A 23,286-nucleotide genomic window follows, 5' to 3' on the forward strand; every position below is an offset into this window, starting at 1 on the left:
GGTATAATCTGCACCTATGTGTAGGATTTTGAAAAATGTGATTCTACCAAGATTGCTAATAAAGATTTTTTTGTTTTAGATGTAAATTTGAAGTGTTCATTTACGCGCATGAATATTATGGGCACGTGGTTATGTTACAATAGCATTAAAAATGACGTTGATAGATGTCGCCATGTACTGAAGAACATAATTCAAGCTTTACCAAACTCTGAGAATTTAACCTTAGAAGACGTTGAAAATCGTGTTTCTTTGATCTGTTCACGGATTTCTCGATACTGGAAAAAAGTGCAAAGATCAAAAACAAGGCTGATTGCCAAGTACAGTAATTGGTCAACTGAAAACGAATTATGTGTGTTGAAAAAGCGGGAGTCGGGCGAGGTGACAAACTCTACGAATCCTTCTCCGAGCGAACACAGGCAGAGACACATCTTTCATCTGGTTTTAAAATTAATTCGAATAAATTCAAAATATACGCACTAGACACTGCTAAAATTCTAGTTAGTAAATATTCATGGTATAATTTACCTGCATCAGTTCATAAAGTGCTCATTCATGGGTCGGAGGGGATCGATCATTGTTTATTATCAATTGGAGAATTATCAGAGGAGGCAGCTAAATCATGTAATAAATTAGTGAAACAATTCAGACGTGACAATACCAGAAAGCACTCAAGAACTGTAACTAACACGGATCTTTTGCACAAGCTTCTTCTTAATTTCGATCCATTTATATCTAGTCTACGAAAATTACCATGTAAAAAGAAATCCAAGATGTCAAGAGAAGTGTTAGATTTATTGAGTTAAAAGTTTTGTATTTCTAAGTATATTACATTAACTCTTTTGGAAGTGAATATTTTATTGTTTTCATAAATAAGAATAGGTTAACTGGCATCAAAGTATACTTTAAACGAAACAAAAAAATTTTATATAAAAAATATGTTTGTACCTAATTTTCTTTTCACTTTTTATATTAATTATATATTACTTTATTATATATTATTATTATTATAGCTTATTATATATAATAGGTCTATTTATAAGTTCGTGCGGTTTTACAACAGATGGCGTAACTTGATTATTATTCCATCGATCCACATTTCCAAACATTCATTGGAGAGCTACTGTCGTAAGGCACAAACGTCAGTATAAGTTTTTTATTTGAAGCGTAAACAACAATATTTTTACCACACTTGAAAATGTCGAATTTCGTGCCAAATAATGTGTTTTTGCGGGGAATTCTTCTTCATTATTTTAATATGAAGAAAAAAGCAGCCGAAAGTCATCGTATCTTGGTGGAAGTTTATGGTGAGCATGCTCTATCTGAGCGAACGTGCCAGAAGTGGTTTGCACGCTTTAAAAGTGGTGATTTTGGCTTGGAAGACGAAGAACGCGAGGGTGCGCCGCCAAAGTTCATGGATACCGAATTGGAGGAATTGCTCGATCAAGATCCGGCTCAAACGCAAGAAGAGGTTGCAAAATCTTTGGGAGTTGATCAATCAACCATTTCCAAACGTTTAAAAGCCATGGGAATGATCCGAAAGGTAGGCCATTGGGTGCCGTATGAATTGAAGCCAAGAGACGTTGAACGCCGTTTTATGGCATGCGAACAACTGCTTCAACGGCACAAAAGAAAGGGTTTTTTGCATCGAATTGTGACTGGCGATGAAAAGTGGGTCCATTACGACAATCCAAAACGTCGGGCAACGTATGGATACCCTGGCCATGCTTCAACATCGACGTCGGCGCAGAATATTCATGGCCTGAAGGTTATGCTGTGTATCTGGTGGGACCAGCTGGGTGTTGTGTATTATGAGCTACTGAAACCGAATGAAACGATTACGGGGGATGTCTACCGACGACAATTGATGCGTTTGAGCCGAGCACTGCGAGAAAAACGGCCGCAATACGCCGATAGACACGACAAAGTTATTTTGCAACATGACAATGCTCGGCCACATGTTGCACAAGTGGTCAAAACATACTTAGAAACGCTCAAATGGGATGTCCTACCCCACCCGCCGTATAGTCCAGACCTTGCGCCATCCGATTACTATCTCTTCCGATCGATGCAACATGGCCTGGCTGACCAGCACTTCCGTAATTACGATGAAGTCAAAAAATGGATCGATTCGTGGATTGCGGCAAAACCGACCGAATTTTTCACAAAGGGAATCCGTGAATTGCCAGAAAGATGGGAAAAAGTAGTAGTAAGTGATGGACAATATTTTGAATATTAAATTTGTAACCATTTTACGTCAATAAAGTTTCAAATTTCGAAAAAAACCGCACGAACTTATTCATAGTCCTATTATATTAGTTTTTATATGTCTTAATGTTTTTTTAACAAATAAAAACATTTCTCAACTTAAACACGTACTAAAAAGTCATTTACCACGCCAAAAGTTCTTATGAACGCTCTTCCTACGCGGCGGGACCACTGTGCACTGGTGATAAACACAAACTCGAATTTTCTCCCACTCCCGCTTTGTTGCACAAATACTTCCACATTGTCAAACCGGCGCTCTTTCATAATTTCGTTTGAAATATACGCAAATTAACTATCCCATCTAAATCCTCTGGGATTTTTGGCTTTGCTAATAGTCAAATGCGCTGTTAAGGTTCTAAGAAGAAAAACCCCAATAATAGAGAGCAAATGTAACCGCTGCGGCTTTAATACCTCGGAGACTGTTTTTTTAGGTGAATACTATTTTAAATGTTAAAAAAAAAGTGTTGAAGGCTATGATCTATTCTGTTACTCCATTGCATTTAGTTTTAGTTGTTCAGGAAATGAGCTGAACTTAGTAGAGAGTTTGCTTGAGTTAAGTGAAGTTGCGATTGTTCGAAGCGCGCCCAACAGCGCACAATTATTGTTGTAGTTAATTGCTTAGCTAAGAAATATTCGATTCTATTAGCATTCGAGGTGCGTGGCTCAAATAAAAGAATTGTAGGTGGTGGAACAAAACAGATTTTATTTAAATGTGAAGAATAAAGAATGCAACTATCGTCCATGGAGGGAAAAATCGTTGGCTGGCTGCTTATAAAATTTGTTTAAGTGCAGATATAAATCCGACTTGACGCTTAAAATTAGTAGTTAAATAAGAAGGAAATAGGACTTCATAGAAATAAGCAACAATTTTTGTTTTGGAAGTCGACTTATTTGTTGGAGAAAAGACATATTTAATAAACCTTTTATTATACAAGTTGCAATCAATATAAATTTTTGTTTCCATGCAATATAACAAAATCGTATTTTTTGCCTTGTTTTTCGAATGGCACGCGACCAGCCAACTGGGAATGCCAATTATAATTTAAAGTGAATTTTTTTTGTTGTACATACCCTATGATCAAATAGTACCGAGAATGTTTAATTTAAACGAGCCGCGCACGTGAGAACCGGTCCATATTTTTTTCTTATGTTGGTAGGCCAGACAGTCAGCGTTTTTTTGAAGCGTTTGAGAAATGCTGGAATTCACAAACGACCGGAAATGTGGGCAAATAATTCCTGGATTTTGCATGATGATAACGCGCCATCGCCCCGAGCCCAAATTGTGCTGGATTATTTGGTCAAACACCCAGTAAATACCCTCGTGCAAGCACCGTATTCACCTGATATGGCCCCGTGCGACTTCTTTTTGTTTCCCAAGTTGAAGTTACCACTTCGTGGAAGCAGATTTCAGTCGAAGGCCATTCCTTCGTCGGCCTATCAGGGGTGCATGGAAGTAAGGGTTAAACATTGGCACATGTGCATTTCTTCAGACGGGTCATATTTTGAAGGTTATAAAATAAATTTGTCTGAAATTTAACTCTGTTTTGTTTTATTTAAGCATTCCCGGTACTTTCTGATCATAGGGTACATACTTTTGATAAACTGTGGTATGCCTAGCGTATTATATGTATGGGCTTGTTTTTTTGGTACATCGAACTTTGGTTTTCAAGCTCAAAATTAAGAACAAAGTCTGAAAATTTTTACAAAAAAATTTCTAAAATGCATGAAAGAAAAATTCCTCCGTACGTCTATGCAGAATATCTTTATTAATACAAAATTAAAATGTAGCCTCAATCAGAATAGTTCGAGTTATGAATCCAGGCGACTTGAAAAACTTGGTTTCGAGAAAAATGTACTAAAAATGTCTGTCTGACTTAGAGGGCCTGGGTCAAAATTAACTGTAGACCTACGTTAAAAAAATTATACTAAACTTACTTTTAAGAATCGGTTTGGACCCTTTAAGGGGTTCAGGAGAGTCAGAGGTACGAAAAAATGATGAGTTTCAAAAATTTGTTTTTTCTAGTCAATTGCTTCATTTTACAAAATTAAAGAAACATTGCATCAATAAATCATATTTCGACTGGATTTTAGCAAAATTACCCAGTAAAAAGTTAATAATTGTAAAAGTAATCGCAGTTTTTGTGGAGCCGGTTTCTCCAGAATTCCCTTGCGGTGATCATCACAAGTCCTTGGAGATTCATCTAAAATCAATCAATGAAAGGAAATTAGTTTTATTAATAGATAATATTGTGCCTGATCGAAGCTTCAAAATTAACAATTTGCCGGACTCAAGAAATATTCTTCACATTTTCGAGAAAAAAACCGACAATTTCTTGTTTAGAAGAAATCGAAATTAGTATTTATTTTTATTCTTTCTTTAGGAAACAGCCTCTTAGACAAGAAAGACAATTATCTTGACAATAGCTGATAGAACTTGGGTGGAAATAAATAAAAGTGTTAATTAGTACTCAAACATGCGGCTATTAAAACCAACGTATCTACGCTCATTGATGCTGCTCTGTCTGCTCAACGCCACCGGCTCAACGCAATTACAACGCATCCAAGACATGGCAGTTGATGATCCTTTCTTCGATACACTACGCCGAATTTACGAAGAGGATCCCTTTGATACACTTTTTCTATTACAAACAGCGAACAAAACTTGTCTACCTATTGACGAACTGTGGAAGCACTTAAAAATACCGTTGATACTCGTCTCTGGCTATCAGGCATCGGAAGACAAGCTTAAGGACCGTTTCAACAGTAAAATTCTCACAGTAATCTGCTTGCAAGAACAGCTCAATGTCAAGCTACTCAGCATTATGGCCGCCAACTTACAACATAGACGTCAGACTCGCATTATTTTACGCATCGCAGTCGCAAAACCCTCGTCCACGCTTCTAACTACCTTACGGAACTACTTGGAAGTTCAGTTTATGTCGAATGTGATCGCGATCTTCAGTGACTTCTACACAGAATCACTGATCTATCGATATTACCCATTTCCCAGTGGACGTTGGATGCCCGAGCCATTGAACAAAACGCAGAGCTACTTTCCTTGTCATTACACTAATCTCCAAGGAAAAACTTTCATAACTCTACCGGGACAAACTGAGCCACGTACTATGATTTATGAAGACGCCTCAGGTCAACAACATTTGAGTGGCTACATTGGCCGTTTGATGATCGCCTTTGCGGAAAAGTGCAATGTCACATTCCAATATTTACATCCAGTCACACCAGGTGACGATCTACATTTGAGCGTTCTGAGTGATTATGTCATGGAAGGTATCTTGGACTTGGCAATCACTTTCGTCTCAACAGCTTTTCATGTGCATATCAACTATTCTATGAAGTCGTATCCAGTGGAGTCGATTGAATGGTTTATTGTATTGCCATGTCCGCAGCCGATTGAATATTCGAAAATATACTTGATGGTCGTCACGACCCAAGTCATCACAATTTTAGCGATTTTGGGTTTACTCTTCTCAATTCTGGACAATTTTATGAAGCATATTTTCTACAAGAAGTCAAAAGACTTCAATTTGATCAATGTATTAGTTAATGAAAATATCTTCCGCGGCGTCCTTGGCCTTTCCCTACTCATACGGAAACGTCCAATACTTTCAATGAAAATACTTTACACTTTTCTCTTTCTACTCGGCCTCTTCGTTAACAACCTGTATCCAGCTTACTTCCAATCGTTGCTCATGAGCCCTCCACTAAAGCCGAGAATTCTTACATTCGATGATATGCGACGTGCTAATTTCAAAGTCATGCTCAACCGCAATGAAATCGAAATTGTCCAACAAACTATGGGACCTGCTTTCAATAAAACATTCAAGGATATATTACAACTAGAAGATACCAAAACATTTAAGCGTCATCGTGGTGAGTACGACACAACATATGGCTATAGTATGCCGGAATCAATTTGGCCTATTTTCGAGTTGCAACAACAAACATTCGAAAGAAAAGTATTCTGTTTGGCTCCAACTTTAAAGATTTCTGACCGTATATTGATGAGCATACCCTTGGCTGAGAACTCATACCTAATGGAGCCTTTGAACAAGATGATACTTCGAGTAATCGAAACAGGTCTTTTGGAACAATGGCGCACAATGACTTTCATGGATATGTTGGCAACTGGAAAATTATCGCTCAAGGACAATAGTAGCATCGAGCACTTTCACGATATTCGTGTGGAAGATATGACGTTGCCGTGGTACTTACTACTCTGTGGACTGGGCATGAGCAGTGTTGTTTTTATTGTGGAACGTTTTGTATTGTAAGAGAGAAGTAATTGATGAAGGGGAACGTGAAATGTGGAACGTGGAAAGAGTAAATGCAGATATGAGATTCGATTTAAGGAGGTTTAGTTGTTTTTAGAATTGATTTTAATTATAAGATAAAAAATGTATGTATGTATGTATGAGAGAGAATAAACGAAACTGCGAGGACAGTTTTTATCAAATTCGTATGGGAGGGGCTGTTTTGTTTAGACCTTATACAACAAAAAAAACTATAAAATCCAAAGGTGGTGAAAACCGGAAAGTCAAAATATGTTTGAAGAGAAATTTGAAAAAGTCGCACCGAGAAACACTGGGCTAAAACGCCCATTGCATTTAAAGCTCTGGAAAGTAAAAGGGTAGATAGTCATAGAGGAAAGGAGAGACGTAACAGAAAAAATTATTGAGACAGAGACAGAAATAAGCAGTTCTTTCAGAATTTTCCAGATTCTTATTCTACCTATGTATGTAGAGCTGCCCGCACCTCTCTACAGCAGGAAATCAACAAAGTTAATGTCGAAGATTTCTAGATTTCTCTGTTCAGCTTTGGTTGAAATTTCATAAAGCGGACAGATACCTGTAAAATTTAGAAAAGCATTTTTTTTTTCGTAAAATGCTAATATAATCCTTTAAGAATATGTAAAAAAAAGTTTAGAATTTAAATTTAAGTATTTCTTATATTATAGATCTTCAACCGGGACGATTCTATTCTTTGCGTTCTAGCGCTGGGAAAGGTGGAATTTTCATGTACTCAAACTTTAGACGCGTTTTTCTCAAAACTATATTTTTCTAATTGGCGTACACAATAACTCGAAAAGTTATTGACCGATCTCCTGAAATTTTGCACACATCTTTTTTATGAAATTACTTTCTATGTGAATACAAGTTTTCGAACATTTTTCGAAATAATAATTTTTTCGAAGCAAAAATAGTAGGAAAATTCGGCCCAAAATTCATTTTTTTTTCTTTGAAACATTTTATTCCGCGATTTTTTTCCATTGTCTTAATTCATATAGAAATTATGACATTAATAAACAAAACAATGTTTGGTTTTTTGTATTCAGGTCACTAACGCCGATGCCACAGTACCCGCCGATTGAGAAGCCCCGCTGCGACCTTCCTGGAAGAATTGAGTGTACATCCGCCATTTGAAATGATTAAAATAAAAAATAAAAAAATTTTATATTATTTGAATGTATAAATAAACTGTATGCCAATTTTGAAAAAAAAAATATAGTGCCTTCTTCATTTTAAATAATTTTAATGAAAATCAGGGAAAATATGGCCGTTTACAGGTATCTGTGGCCTTAAGGGTGGTCTAGAGTTTTCAAAAAATCGATTTTTTTTGATATTTCGAGAGTATAGGATTTTAAGAATAATACTGGAAGGATATTTCCAGTATTTTCGGTTGTACAGCTGTTTTAGCAGGTAGAGTCAGATTCGTCACGCGGCGGCATCAATGGTCGCCTTATCCACCCTCAAAACTTTGAACTCAATTATCTCATACCGACGATTTTCGGCCTGGTTTTGTCAAAAACAAACAAAACTTTTCAACCGAATCGCCTGAAATTTTAAGATGTTGTTCACAACATCTATGGCTATCGCTCGTACTAGAACCATATTATTATTTCAAGTATTTCGTATTTTTTTATTAAAAAGCTGAAAAAACCCCGATTATCAGAGTGTCAAATTCAAAACCGCGCCATTTTATCATTTTTTTATTCTAGTAACGGGACAGTCATACTGATTAATAATTTTTTTGTTTTTGATTTTTGTACATCAGGGTCAACTTCAGCGCCATTTTTAAAATAATTTTTTTTTTTTATTTCCTACATTAATCATACATCTGTCATACTCACAACTAGTAAATTTTTTAACAATTAGTTAGGCAAATTATTAAATATATTTCATCATGGCCAATGCCAAAACCAATACAGCAATGACATTTTAGGACAGCAATTATATTTTACACAAAACAGTCATTTTAGCATACGAGAATTCATATTTAATTTAACCCTAGAAGTGGTCAAATTTTTATTTGGTGGTGTTTGTGTTTTGCCTATTTTCATAATATCATCCGTCCTTGACATTTCATCAGTTTTAAAATAATTTTTCCGCCGGTAAGTGGTTTAAACAATTAGCACTGGGAGGTGCTGTAGCACCCATGGGTAGGAAAGTAAGTTCAATTTTTGTTCTAGTATTTGTGCTGTTTTTGAACTGTGAACAAAGTGAATTTCCATTTAAAAACTGCAAATAAAGTGATTTTATTGTTTTTGTGTTACTAAGTACATTTATTTTCTAGATTCAGTGTTGTAAGCTGTAAAGTGAAATGGCGGGTTCCAGAAGACAGTGGAGTGATGATATGATTGAGCGACTTCTCGAGTGTGAATCTGATGAAGATGAATTTGTTGGAGGTGTAGATTTTGACGCTGAGACGGATGAAATCATTCAAGATTTTCTTGGCGAAGAAACTTCTTCAGAGAAGGACGAAATATTGGATAACTTACCAGAAAGAACAAGTGATTTTCTAAAAGTGTTGGATGTGCCCAAAAGAATGTACGGCTCAAACAGACATAAATGGAGTGGAGAAGCTCCGCAATCATCTGGAGGTACTCCACGATGAAGCATTATATTACACCCACTTGGTAATAAAGGACGTACTAAACAAATTTCTACACCATTAGAAGCTTGGTTTTTATTTTTTGATGACGAATCTCTGCAACGTATTTTGTGTTACACTAATGCTGAAGTCAATTTACAACGTCGAAAATATGAAAACGATCGCCAAAACTACGACGAAGATGATAGCTCTACAAGTAAAGCGTTTTTCAGTAAGAGCGCTTCAACTTTTTTGAATAAAACTTTTGAGCTTTTGAATAAAACACAAATGGTTTGACTTTTTTAACTAATTTTTTTTTTATTATCGAGCTTGAACATATACATTTAAGTATGAAATTCGATTTCTTTTGCATGACCACCGCGTGCACGTTTTACGAAGTCCAATAGTTGAACCCAATTTTCGACCACTCTTTTGCATAAATCGGCCGAAATTCCAGCAATTTCGCGTTCAATATTGGCTCTGAGCTCACAAATCGTCGCCGGCTTGTTACTGTAGACCAATGACTTCACATAACCCCAAAGAAAATAGTCGAGAGGCGTCAAATCACACGAGCGCGGCCGCCATTCGACCGGTCCATTTCTGGAAATAATGCGCTCATCGAACTTACTCTTCAACAAATCAATTGTAGCGTGTGCTGTGTGGCTTGTGGCCCCGTCCTGTTGAAACCACATGCCGTCTAAGTCCATACCATTCAATTGCGGCCAAAAATAATAGTTTATCATGTCGCGGTATCGATTTCCATTCACAGTAACGTAGCGATCGTTCTCGTCAACGAAAAAATATGAGCCAATTACGCCGCCGGCATGTAAACTAGAGTTGGAGAAATATCGATAGTGGACGCCATCGATAGTGGGTGAAAGTTTTTTCGAAACCATCGATAGTGACGATAGTACTATCGATAGTGGATCGATGGTGGATCGATAGTCAAAAAAAAAACAGTGCAACAGTTGTTTGATTTGATGCTAAAAAAAATCTAATATTTTGTTAGATTATTTTATTAATTTTTTGTTAATAACAAGATAATTTGCTTAGGAATCCTTTTTAAGTTTTCATACATATTTTCATGTACATATATACATATAAAGATTGTTTCATTTAAGAATATTACTTAATCCAAAGATTTTGATTCCTTCCTTAAGTCGCGTTCTTCTGTCAGAAACAATTTGTCCCGCCTTGCTAATATAAATGCCCTTTCGGACTCGACAGATGTTGCGGGGATGCACAAATATCTTGAAATTAACTTAATCATACATGGAAAGTCCATCTGGTTAACCTGTAATAAAATTTAATGTTAAAAATTATATGTTGTTTATCAATAATTAATTATTTAATTTCACCTTAATCCATAATAGGGGATCCATATCTTGAGGAGCTAGAGCTCTCTCCAAATACTGCCGCTTGACGATTATGGCATTAGAGCGCGCATTTCCACGTTTATCGTTGGCACGGTGATCTAAGAAATCAAGGAAGGAGTCCTGCGTCTTGGTGCTGAGGTCCAAATCGGCGTTGATGGGGATTTCCTCACTAGTGCAATTCACCAATTCATTTTCCAAAAGTTTTTCTGCTTCCTCAGCATTCACAATTTGCTGAAATCCATCTCTTTTAAACCTCGGATCTATTATTGTTGCTATTCTCGTCACAATTCGTTCCTCGTACGTAGATAGCCGTTTTGAAATGGACTCCAATAATATATTTTTCATTGTCTCTCCTTCCTGAGTTTGCAATTGTGGTGATAGACTTAGTATTTTTCGGTACAGGCCATATGTCAAAGGTATAATTAATGAAATTGTCACATACGTTCCGCCACAAATTCTTTCACTAATTTGATGGAAAAATGACAATATTTTTTCAATATCTTTTAGAATATTTATTTCTTCTGCCGTAAATGGAAGAGGTGCATGCTTAGCGGACAGTAAAACCGTTGCAATAGCTTCGTGCGTTGCCAGGATTCGTTGTATCATGTAATAGAAACTGTTCCACCTTGTAGGCATTTCTTGTAAAAGGGTGTAAGCAAATTTATCTTGAACCATTTTGAATTTTTCATTTACTATGGAACTTTTCTTAAAAAATTTCACTATCACCTTACATTTTGTAAATAAAGCCTTAAATGCTTCGTCTTTATCCAATTTGAGTCCATCTTGGACAACCAAATTTAAGGTATGAGCAAAGCATGGAAGATTCCGTATATTTAATAATTCGCACGCTTTTAGCATTGCACTGGCATTGTCTGTAACGATGCAAATAGTTTTTTCGTAAACATTCCAAAAGTTTAGTATTTCTCGCAAGGTGTTTGCAATATTTTGAGCCGAGTGATTAGTTGGGTCAATTAACTTGCGTGTGGCTAACGATGCTGTTTTCATGGTATACTCATGAAGAAAGTGGCATGTTACGGTTATAAAGTTTACATTTGCACTTGAGGTCCACAAGTCGCATGTGACGGCAATATTTGAAATACTCTCCAACATCGCGGACAATTTGGCCGAAGTTTCTCGAAACAAATTATGCATCAGCACATCTCTTAATTGCGTTCGACTTGGAAGCTTGTACCTTGGATTCAAGACTTGCGTGTACTTTATAAAGCCTTCATTTTCGATGACACTGGATGGCTGCACATCTTTGGCTATCATCTCGGTTAGGGCTCTGTCAATATCATTCTTTCGCTTACTGTTTGCATCGTAGAATACGGCTCTTTTCAAATACGAGTCCATAGAGCGCATACTGGACCTGCAACTGCTGCTTGTAGATGCTGTGTTGTCGTTATCAGCAAGTGTAGCTGTTGTGCTAGAATCCGGTGCGTGGTCTTTTAAATCTGGATGAAATCTTTTTAAATGGTCCCGCAAATTCGAAGTGTTTCCGCTTGTTTTATATTCTTTTGCGCAGTTTAGGCACTTTGCAAATTTTTTGTCGTCGGACCGCTTAAAATATTTCCAAAATTCAGATATTTTATTTTTGATCTTTTGTGTTTGTTTCTCGGACACAACATCCTTTTCGGAGTCTGAGGAGGTGCAGTCGCAAACCGGAGTAGAGCCGCGACGTTTACCTTGTATTTGACAAAAATTTGGTTAAAATGGCTTAAAAAATACGTCATGATAATTACCTTTCTGAATGAAGCGATCCATTTCTTTGAAATTTATCAACTTTTAAATTTAATCACTTTAAAATTCACAAAGAAAATTTATATTTATAGTATAAGTGCAAACGACGCCACAAATAAATGCGGCAAATTGTATTGCAGTGATGTGAAACCAAACTATCGATGAACTATCGGCACTATCGGTAATGCAGCGCCATCGATAGTATGACAGCTCGATAGTGCCAAACCATCGATAATGACGATAGTGCCATCGATAGTTCTCCACCTCTAATGTAAACCGCACCAAACAGTGATTTTTTCGGGATGCAACGGTGCCTCATGAATCACGTGTGGATTGCTTTCTGCCCAGTAACGCATATTTTGCTTGTTGACAAAGCCATTGAGCCAAAAGTGAGCTTCATCACTGAAGATGATTTTTTGGAAAAAATCTGGATTAAAGTAGCAGCAACAGAACGATTATTTTCATAAAAAATTTGCACGATTTGCAATCGTTGCTCAAGTGTGTAGCGTTCCATGATGAAATGTATACTAATGAAGCTTACAAATGACAAGCGAAAAATAAAAAATATTGCGTCGTTCGCCCTCCCTATCGGAAAAAAGTTGAAGCGCACCTATTGAAAAACGCCTTATTAGGTCATCGTATACTCGGAGCACTACCATTACTGAAATAAAAGCCTTGATAGGTTTATATTATTTGTCTGGAGTTTTAAAGATGAGTTCAGTCACGGTAAAAGAATTATTTGATGAAGACACAGGAGTACCATATTTTAGAGCAACGATGTCGGGATCTAGATTTGAGTTCCTAACAAACTGTTTGAGATTCGACGATAAAAATACTCTCGAGGAACGTCGTAGAGAAGATCGATTAAGAGAACTATGTGATGGCATTGTGAAGAAAAGCACCAGTTTTTACACTCCAACAAGTTGTTGTACAATAGATGAGCAATTGCTTGTGTTCAGAGGCCGATGCCAATTTCGAATGTATATACCGAATAAACCTGACAAATATGGTATAAAAATAATATTGATGTGTGACTCAAACCCATCTTATATGATAAATGCAGAGGTGTACTTACTGCTCGCCATATGTAGTGTCTTCGTGTCCAAAGCGATAAAGGGATGCTGTAATAGTCTCCGCTCCGTACTTTACCTGGAGCCAAGCTTCAGCTTTTAGGATGAATTGATGGGTTTACTTGCCTTTTTGGCACTGTCGCATCGTGTCTGCTACCGTCCTACCCAGTGCTGATTTATAGTTTTTCTGCGTACCAACGGATCGCTTTGGGCTCGGTTGAGCTTCTTTGTTTTCACTTCACACACCTCCTGCGCTATCAGATCGGGTGGACATAGGCCAGCTATGATGAGCGCCGCATCTTCTGAGGGCGTGCTGAAGGCAGACCAGACTGTACGAATGCACAAGCGGTACGTGGAGTTAGTCTAGTATGGATGTATGTATAGCGTAAGGAATTGTTCTCCCACAACTGGTTCAAGAGAGTTGGGCATGTTGGTTGTACTGGTCGCTTCATTTTACTACGTACTATTTTAGAGGCACAGTCCCATGGGTTATTATTAATTAACATAATGACGATATTATTGCGATTAAGGTCACTGGGTGCCGGCCGCCGTAGCCGAATGGGTTGGTGCGTGACTACCATTCGGAATTCACAGAGAGAACGTATGTAGGTTCGAATCTCGGTGAAACACCAAAATTAAGAAAAAGCTTTTTCTAATAGCGGTCGCCCCTCAGCAGACAATGGCAAACCTCCGATTGTATTTCTGCCATGAAAACACTCCTCATGAAAAATATTTGCCGTTCGGAGTCGGCTTGAAACTGTAGGTCCCTCCATTTGTGAAACAACATTAAAACGCACACCACAAATACGAGGAGGAGCTCGGCCAAACACCTAAAAAGGGTGTACGCGCCAATTATATATACAGGGTTGGCCATATTAAACTGACTCAATCCCTATAACTTTTTACTGTAATTTCAGATAAGCTAATGACATACCGCGTTGGAAGCGTCAGTCGAAGGAGATTTATACCATGAAACAGTACACCCCAATAGAACGCGCTGAAATTGTTCAGCTGTACATTCAAAATTCCTTCTCGATTGTAAAAACGCAACGTGCGTGGAGAAAAAAAAATAAAGTGAAAAGTGCGCCGTCAAAGAACGCAATCAAACAAATGCACAAAAGATTTTTGTCTTCCGGCACTGTGGCTAATACCCGACGTCCAAATAAAAAGCGGCCAAGACGATCTAACGAAAATATTGCGGCCGTACGAGCCAGTATCGAGTCATCGCCGCGAACGTCAGGTAATCGTCGTTCTGCTCAGTTGGACATCCCTCGGACCACTCTACGACGTATCATTCGTTTGGATTTGGGGATATTCCCGTACAAAATACAACTAAATCAACAACTGTTGCCGGCCGATAAGCCTCGTCGCTTGGAATATGCCAATTTTGTCGTCCGAATGGCCCAAACTGATGAGGATTTTTGGCATCAAAACATTATGAGTGATGAGGCCCATTTCTCCTTGAACGGAACCGTAAATAAGCAAAATTGCCGTTTCTACGCCACTGAAAACCCTCAAATTATTGAAGAGGTACCTCTCCACGACCAAAAAGTTACAGTCTGGTGTGGCATTTGCGCTGATATGGTTATTGGGCCGTTCTTCTTTGAAAATGGTCAACACCAACCATTGACCGTCAATCAAGAGCGTTATCGGGCCATGATAACCGATTTTGTGATGCCGATTGTTCGTGAAAATGGTATGGAGCACTTCTGGTTTCAGCAAGATGGCGCACCACCACACACAGCACGAGCCACCGTCAACTTATTGAAGACTTTGTTCCCTGGCCGTTTGATATCAAAAAGCGGCGATTTTGACTGGCCGCCACGATCACCGGATTTGACGCCACCGGACTTTTTTCTTTGGGGCTATTTGAAATCTAAGGCTTACGTCAACAAGCCAAATACACTAGGCGCACTTAAGGCCAATATCCGACGGGAAATAGCCGCCATATCGGCCGAGACGCTGGCCAAAACTATGGAAAACGCCGAAAAACGGGCACATTACGCTATACGAGCTAAGGGCGACCACTTGCGCGATATCATACTCAAAAAGTGATGTAAACGAATCTCCTTGAACTAAATTAAATGTTTTTCACAATGAAACACAAAAAAATGTTTCTTTTTCCATATTTTTTTAATAATCACATGGGTCAGTTTAATATGGCCAACCCTGTATATATATAAGGTCACTGGGTACCCCTGTCTTCGACATCTCGGGGCAGTGCACCAACCTTAATCCCATCAGTCTTCTCCATTGCATCGATCGCTCTGGCTGGCTGTAGATATCTACGGATGACTGGCTGTAGATATCTATCTATGGACAAAACTGATATTACCTGTCATTTTCGACCGACTGTCGCAGTTCCTCCTGTCACTAAGCAGAGGGGACTGTAGGAGGTTAGTTGGACTGATAACGGCCACTTTCTATGAGCAAAGCATATGGAAAAGGTGGACATCTCAGACTCTCCGACACTCTGCCCGGCATGTGGAGAAGAGGATGAGACGGCGGACCAATTTCTGTGCATCTGCCCCGCATTCGCTCGAATCAGGTTTGCGGTCTTTGGCACTGATGTCTTAAGAAGCGACCACCTTGGCTCCTTAGTACCACAAGATCTACTCAGATTTCTTCGGAGGTTGGGTAGAGTTAAAGAAAATTGAGAGGGAATCCGAGTGCAGTACAGTGGACTTAATTGTGTCTGAGTGCTGTGCTTGCTAGTTGCGCGATATACTGACTCACGTTTCGAAGTGTGCCTATTAGTCCAAGTATAACAGACGTACACAAAGTTCAACTTATCTGTGCCCACTTTACTGAATTTCGCACATTGTTTTCAATTGTACGGTATTTAAAGCGAACCTCAAACGTATTGTGTTGTGACGGCGCGACAAACTAATTTTATCTACTTTTCATTCACGCCACACTTCTATTCTCTTTCACTTTGTATAGATTCGCCTCGTGTGATAATATACTCCCACTGCACAGTGGTTCCGCCATAGGACATTGGATGAAAATAGTCATGTTAAAATTATGCAACAATATTTAGGTAAATGTTAGTTCAATAGTCATAGTAACTTAGAGTACAAAAGAAATTTCAACTGCACAAACAATTCACTTATAATTGTGCCTCCAAAGTAAGAGAATTTGAAAAGTGATAGTTTGCGTGGTCTCCGCTCCGTACTTACGCAGTTCCGTGAAGTGTTATTTTTCTAAGCATTACTGTGTTTATGACCTGTTGTACAATGGAAATTCAAGCTGAAGGTATGTACGACATGTTAAACGTTTTGTTATCTTTTTTAATTATTATTAAATAGGTTTTCAGACCGTACGAAATACGTACTTTAAAATTTGCCGTTAATTTTTTTTTATAAGAAGTTTATAAAGTTTTAACTAAGTTCGCACGAATCTGCACAAATGAAGCATACATTAAAATATTCTTACGTATGTCCTCTTCAAGGAAAAATAATTTCCAGCTGCCATGACCTGCGATTGCGCTTGATATAGGGTCTAATCTGTACCTATGTGTAGGACTTTGAAAAATGTGATTCTACCAAGATTGCTAATAAAGATTTTTTTTTTGTTTTAGGTGTAAATTTGAAGTGCTCATTTACGGGCATGAATATTCTGAACACGTGGTTATGTTACAATAGCGTTAAAAATGACGTTGATTGATGTCGCCACGTACTGAAGAACATAATTCAAGCTTTACCTAACTCTGAGAATTTAACCTTAGAAGACGTTGAAAATCGTGTTTCTTGGATCTGTTCATGGATTTCTCAACACTGGAAAAAAGTGCAAAGATCAAAAACAAGGCTAATTGCCAAGTACAGTAATTGGTTAACTGAAACCGAATTATGTGTGTTGAGAAAGCGGGAGTCGGGCGAGGTGACAAACTCTACGAATCCTTCTCCGAGCGAACACAGGCAGAGACACATCTTTCATCTGGTTTTAAAATTAATTCGAATAAATTCAAAATATACGCCCTAGACACTGCTAAAATTCTAGTTAGTAAATATTCATGGTATAATTTACCTGCATCAGTTCATAAAGTGCTCAGTCATGGGTCGGAGGGGATCGATCATTGTTTATTATCAATTGGAGAATTATCAGAGGAGGCAGCTGAATCATGTAATAAATTAGTGAAACAATTCAGACGTGATAATACCAGACATCACTCAAGAACTGTAGCTAACACGGATCTTTTGCACAAGCTTCTTCTTAATTCCGATCCATTTATATCTAATTAGTCTACGAAAATTACCATGTAAAAAGAAATCTAAGATGTCAAGAGAAGTGTTAGATTTACTGAGTCAAAAGTTTTGTATTTCTAAGTACATTAACTTTTTTGGAAGTGAATATTTTATTGTTTTCATAAATAAGAATAGGTTAACTGGCATCAAAGTATACTTTAAACGAAACAAAAAAATTTTATATAAAAAATATGTTTGTACCTAATTTTCCTTTCACTTTTTATATTAATTATATATTACTTTATTATATATTATTATTATTATAGCTTATTATATATATATTAGTTTTTATATGTCTTAATGTTTTTTAACAAATAAAAACATTTCTCAACTTAAAAACGTACTAAAAAGTCATTTACCACGCCAAAAGTTCTTATGAACGCTCTTCCTACGCGGCGGGACCACTGTGCACTGGCGATAAACACAAACTCGAATTTTCTCCCACTCCCGCCTTGTTGCACAAATACTTCCACATTGTCAAACCGGCGCTCTTTCATAATTTCGTTTGAAATATACGCAAATTAACTATCCCATCTAAATCCTCTGGGGTTTTTGGCTTTGCTAATAGTCAAATGCGCTGTTAAGGTTCTAAGAAGAAAAACCCCAATAATAGAGAGCAAATGCAACCGCTGCGGCTTTAATACCTCGGAGACTGTTCTTTTAGGTGAATACTATTTTGAATGTTAAAAAAAGTGTTAAAGTCTATGACATTTTCTGTTGCTCCATTGCATTTAGTTTTAGTTGTTCAGGAAATGAGCAGAACTTAGTGGAGAGTTTGCTTGAGTTAAGTGAAGTTGCGATTGTTCGAAGCGCACCGCCCAACAGCGCACAATTATTGTTGTAGTTAATTGCTTAGCTAAGAAATATTCGATTCTATTAGCATTCGAGGTGCGCGTCTGAAATAAAAGAATCTTAGGTGGTGGATTAAAATAGATTTTTTGAAATGTGAAGAATAAAGAATGTAAATATTGTCCATAGAGGGAAAAATCGTTGGCTGGCTGCTTATGAAATTTGTTTAAGTGCAGATATAAATCCGACTTGACGCTTAAAATTACTACTTAAATACGAAGGAAACAGGACTTCCTAGCAAAAAGCAACAATTTTTGTTTTGGAAGTCGACTTATTTGTTGGAGAAAAGACATATTTTTTGGAGAAAAGACATTTTTAATAGAATTTTTATTATACAAGTTGCAAATAACATAAATTTTTGTTTCCATGCAATATAACAAAATCGTATTTTTTGCCTTGTTTTTCGAATGGCACGCGACCAGCCAACTGGGAATGCCAATTATAATTTAAAGTGAACTTTTGTTTGTTATACATACCCTATGATCAAAAAGTACCGGGAATGTTTAATTTAAACGAACCGCGCACGTTTCAACCGGCCCATATTTTTTTCTTATGTTGGTAGACCAAACAGTCAGCGTTCTTTTGAAGCGTTTGAGAGATGCTGTACTTCACAAACAGCCGGAAATGTGGGCAAACAATTTTTGGCTTTTGCATGATGATAACGCGCCATGGCACCGAGCCCAATTTGTGCTGAATTAATTGGCCAAACACCGTGCGAGCACCTGATATGGCCCCGGGCGACTTCTTTTTGTTTCCCAAGTTGAAGTTACCACTTCATGGAAGCAGATTTCAGTCGAAGGCCATCCCTTCATTGGCCTTCCATGCGTCTGGGTTAAACGTTGGCACATGTGTGTTGCTTCAGACGAGTCATATTTTGAAGTATATAAAATAAATTTGTCTGAAATTTAACTCTGCCCTGTTTTATTTAAGCATTCCCGGTACATCCTTATCATAGGGTACATACTTTTGATAAGCTAATGCATGCCTAGCGTATTATATGTATGGGCTTGTTTTTTCGTACATCGAGTTTTGTTTTTTAAGTTCAAAATTAAGCAAAGAAAGTCTGGAAATTTTTACAAAAAAATTTCTAAAATGCATCAAAGAAAAATTCCTACGTACTTCTATGCAGAATATCTTTAGTAATATAAAATTAGAACTTAACGTCAATCAGATTAGTTCGAGTTATGAACCCTGCCGACTTGAAAAACTTGGTTTCGAGAAAAATGTATTAAAAACAATATCTGACTGAGAGGGGCTGGGTCAAAATTAACCGAAGACCTGCATTAAAAAAATTACATTAATCTTACTTTCAAGAATCGGTTTCGACCCTTTAAGGGGTTAAGGATAGTTAGAGGTACGAAAAAATAATGAGGTTCAAAAATTTGTGTTTTCTACTCAATTGCTTCATTTTACAAAATTAAAAAAACATAGCATTAATAAATCATGTTTCCACTTGACTTTAGTAAATTTTCAAAATAATATTAATAATTGTAAAAGTTATCGTGGGGACACCGTTTCTACAGAAGTCCCTTGCGGGGATCATCACAAGTCCTTGGAGATTCATCTAAAACCAATCAATCAGAAATTAGTTTTATTAAGAGATAATATTGTGCCTGATCGAAGCTTCAAAATTAACAATTTGGCGGTCTCAGCAAGTATTTTTATGAATTTCGAGAAAAAAAACAAAGAATTAATTGTTTAAAAAAATGGAAATTACTACATTTTTATTCTTTCTTTAGCAAACAGACTCATTGAACGACAACTACCCTGACAACAACGGATAGAACTTGGGTGGAAAAAGACCGAAGTCTTAATTAGTACTCAAACATGCGGCTATTAAAAACATCGTATCTACGCTCATTGCTGCTGCTCTGTCTGCTCAACGCCACCGGCTCAACCCATTTACAAGTTATCCAGGATATGACAGTGGATGATCCGCTTCTCGATACACTTCGCCGAATTTACGAAGAGGATCCCTTTGATACACTTTTTCTATTACAAACAGCGAACAAAACTTGTCTACCTATTGACGAACTGTGGAAGCACTTAAAAATACCGTTGATACTCGTCTCGGGCTATAAGGCATCGGAAGGCAAGCTAAAGGACCATTTCAACAGTAAAATTCTCACAGTAATCTGCTTGAAAGAACAGCTCAATCTCAAGCTACTCAGCATTATGGCCGCCAACTTACAACACAGACGCCAGACTCGCATTATTTTACGCATCGCAGTCGCAAAACCCTCGTCCGCGCTTCTAACTACGTTACGGAACTACTTGGAAGTTCAGTTTATGTCGAATGTGATCGCGATCTTCAATGACTTCTACACAGAATCACTGATCTATCGATATTACCCATTTCCTAGTGGACGTTGGATGCCCGAGCCATTGAACCAAACGCAGAGCTACTTTCCTTGTCATTACACTAATCTCCAAGGAAAAACTTTCATTACTCTGCCGGGACAATCTGAGCCACGTACTATGATTTATGAAGACGCCTTAGGTCAACAACATTTGAGTGGCTACATTGGCCGTTTGATGATCGCCTTTGCGGAAAAGTACAATGTCACATTCCAATATTTACATCCGGTCACACCAGGTGACGGTCTACATTTGAGCGTTCTAAGTGATTATGTCACGGAAGGTATGATGGACTTGGCAATCACTGTGGCCTCAACAGCTTTTCATGTGCATATCAACTATTCTATGAAGTCGTATCCAGTGGAGTCAAAAGAATGGTTTATTGTATTGCCATGTCCGCAACCGGTTGAATATTCGAAAATATACTTGATGGTCGTCACGACCCAAGCCATCACAATTTTAGCGGTTTTGGGTTTACTCTTCTCAATTCTGGACAATTTTATAAATCATAAATTCTACAAAAAGTCAAATGACTTCAATTTGGTAAATGTATTAGTTAATGAAAATATCTTTCGTGGCGTTTTTGGTCTATCTCTACTCATACGGAAACGTCCAATTCTTTCAATGAAAATACTTTACGTTTTTCTATTTTTACTCGGCCTCTTCGTTAACAACCTGTATCCAGCTTACTTCCAATCGTTGCTCATGAGCCCTCCACTGAAGCCGAGCATTCTTACATTCGATGATATGCGACGCGCTAATTTCAAAGTCATGTTTGACCGCAATGAAATCGAAGTTGTCCAACAAACTATGGGACCTGCTTTCAATAAAACATTCAAGGATATATTACAACTAGAAGATACCAAAACATTTAAGCGTCATCGTGGTGAGTATGACACAACATATGGCTATAGTATGCCGGAATCAATTTGGCCTATTTTCGAGTTACAACAACAAACATTCGAGAGAAAAGTTTTCTGTTTGGCACCAACTTTAAAGATTTCTGACCGTATATTGGTGAGCATACCCATGACTGAGAATTCATACCTAATGGAGCCTTTGAACAAGATGATACTTCGAGTAATCGAAACAGGTCTTTTGGAACAATGGCGCACAATGACTTTCATGGATATGTTGGCAACTGGAAAATTATCGCTCAAGGACAATAGTAGCATCGAGCACTTTCACGATATTCGTGTGGAAGATATGACGTTGCCGTGGTACTTACTACTCTGTGGACTGGGCATGAGCAGTGTTGTTTTTATTGTGGAACGTTTTGTATTGTAAGAGAGAAGTAATTGATGAAGGGGAACGTGAAATGTGGAACGTGGAAAGAGTAAATGCAGATATCAGATTTGGTTTAATGAGATTTAGTTGTTTTTGGAATTGATTTTAAATATAAGATAAAAAATTTATGTATGTATGTATGAGAGAGAATAAACGAAACTGCGGGGACAGCTTTTATTAAATTCGTATGGGAGGTGTTGTTTTGCTCGGGCCTTATACAACAAAAAAAGCTATAAAATCCAAAGGTGGTGAAAACCGGAAAGTCAAAATTTGTTTGAAGAGAAATTTGAAAAGGTCGAGCCAAGAAGCACCGAGAAACACTGGGCTAAAACGCCCATTGCATTTAAAGCTCTGGAAAGTAAAAGGGTAGATAGTCATAGAGGAAAGGAGAGACGTAACAGAAAAAATTATTGAGACAGAGACAGAAAGAAGCAGTTCTTTCAGAATTTTCCAGATTCTTATTCTACTTATGTATGTAGAGCTGCCCGAACCTCTCTACTGCAGGAAATCAAAAATGTAAATGTCGAAGATTTCTAGATTTCTCTGTTCAGCTTTGGTTAAAATTTCATAAAGCGGACAGATACCTGTAAAATTTAGAAAAAAATTTTTTTTTCGTAAAATGCTAACATAATCCTTTAAGAACATGTAAAAAAAATTTTTAGAACTTAAATTTAAGTATTTCTTATATAATAGATCTTCAACCGGGACGACTCTATTCTTTGCGTTCGAGCGCTGGGAAAGGAATTTTCAAGTATTGAAACTTTAGACGCGTTTTTCTCAAAACTACATTTTTCGAATTGACGTATCCCCTGAAGTTTTGCACACATCTTTTTTATGATATTACTTTCTATGGGAATACAAGTTTCCGAAAGTTTTTAGAAGAAATAATTTTTCGAAGCAAAAATAGTAGAAAAAATTCGGCCTAAAAATAGTTTTTTTTTCAGCATTTTATTTCGCAATTTTTTGACGCACTGACGCCGATGCTACAGTGCCCGCCGATTGAAAAGCCCCGCTGCGACCGTCCTGGAAGAATTGAGTGGGCATCCGCCATTTTACATGATTAAAATAAAAAATAAAAAAATGTTATATTATTTGAATGTATAAATAAACTGTATGCCAATTTTGAAAAAAAAAAAATATAGTGCCTTCTTCATTTTAAATAATTTCAATGAAAATCAGGGAAAATAAGGCCGTTTACAGGTATCTGTG

At 37.4% G+C, this 23,286-nt stretch overlaps 3 protein-coding genes across 4 annotated transcripts; 2 read left to right on the plus strand and 1 right to left on the minus strand.

The window, feature by feature from the left end:
- The first annotated feature begins 2,817 nt into the window (after positions 1-2,817).
- On the plus strand, positions 2,818-6,780 carry LOC128867467 (uncharacterized). Of its 2 annotated transcripts, none has more exons than XM_054108678.1 (2): positions 2,818-2,943; positions 4,647-6,780. In XM_054108678.1, the coding sequence occupies exon 2, from the start codon at positions 4,740-4,742 to the stop codon at positions 6,555-6,557; it is 1,818 nt and encodes a 605-aa protein (XP_053964653.1). In that variant the 5' UTR covers positions 2,818-2,943; positions 4,647-4,739; the 3' UTR covers positions 6,558-6,780. The 2 variants fall into 2 exon arrangements, with proteins under 2 accessions (XP_053964653.1, XP_053964652.1); XM_054108677.1 differs by having other exon boundaries at positions 2,818-2,919.
- Positions 6,781-10,493: 3,713 nt separating this feature from the next.
- Positions 10,494-12,293, minus strand: LOC128865855 (E3 SUMO-protein ligase ZBED1-like). Its single transcript, XM_054106236.1, has 3 exons — positions 12,272-12,293; positions 11,261-12,214; positions 10,494-11,194 (listed from the first exon to the last, which is right to left on the minus strand). The coding sequence occupies exons 1-3, from the start codon at positions 12,291-12,293 to the stop codon at positions 10,494-10,496; spliced, it is 1,677 nt and encodes a 558-aa protein (XP_053962211.1).
- Positions 12,294-18,362: 6,069 nt separating this feature from the next.
- On the plus strand, positions 18,363-22,692 carry LOC128866693 (uncharacterized). The gene is made up of 2 exons (XM_054107599.1): positions 18,363-18,471; positions 20,172-22,692. The coding sequence occupies exon 2, from the start codon at positions 20,260-20,262 to the stop codon at positions 22,075-22,077; it is 1,818 nt and encodes a 605-aa protein (XP_053963574.1). The 5' UTR covers positions 18,363-18,471; positions 20,172-20,259; the 3' UTR covers positions 22,078-22,692.
- The last annotated feature ends 594 nt before the right edge of the window (positions 22,693-23,286 follow it).

Source organism: Anastrepha ludens, chromosome 6 (assembly GCF_028408465.1).
Source record: "Anastrepha ludens isolate Willacy chromosome 6, idAnaLude1.1, whole genome shotgun sequence".
In the NCBI taxonomy this organism is placed as follows: domain Eukaryota; kingdom Metazoa; phylum Arthropoda; class Insecta; order Diptera; family Tephritidae; genus Anastrepha; species Anastrepha ludens.

Excerpts from the sequence above, each read along its gene's own strand:
- LOC128867467 (XM_054108678.1), top strand. The coding sequence starts at position 4,740 with ATGCGGCTATTAAAACCAACGTATCTACGCTCATTGATGCTGCTCTGT.
- LOC128866693 (XM_054107599.1), top strand. The coding sequence starts at position 20,260 with ATGCGGCTATTAAAAACATCGTATCTACGCTCATTGCTGCTGCTCTGT.
- LOC128865855 (XM_054106236.1), bottom strand. The coding sequence starts at position 12,293 with ATGGATCGCTTCATTCAGAAAG. Across the intron at positions 12,215-12,271 it reads GGATCGCTTCATTCAGAAAG|GTAAACGTCGCGGCTCTACT; the intron begins GTAATTATCATG and ends GTCAAATACAAG. Across the intron at positions 11,195-11,260 it reads TAAGGCTTTATTTACAAAAT|ATAAATTTGCTTACACCCTT; the intron begins GTAAGGTGATAG and ends AAATGGTTCAAG.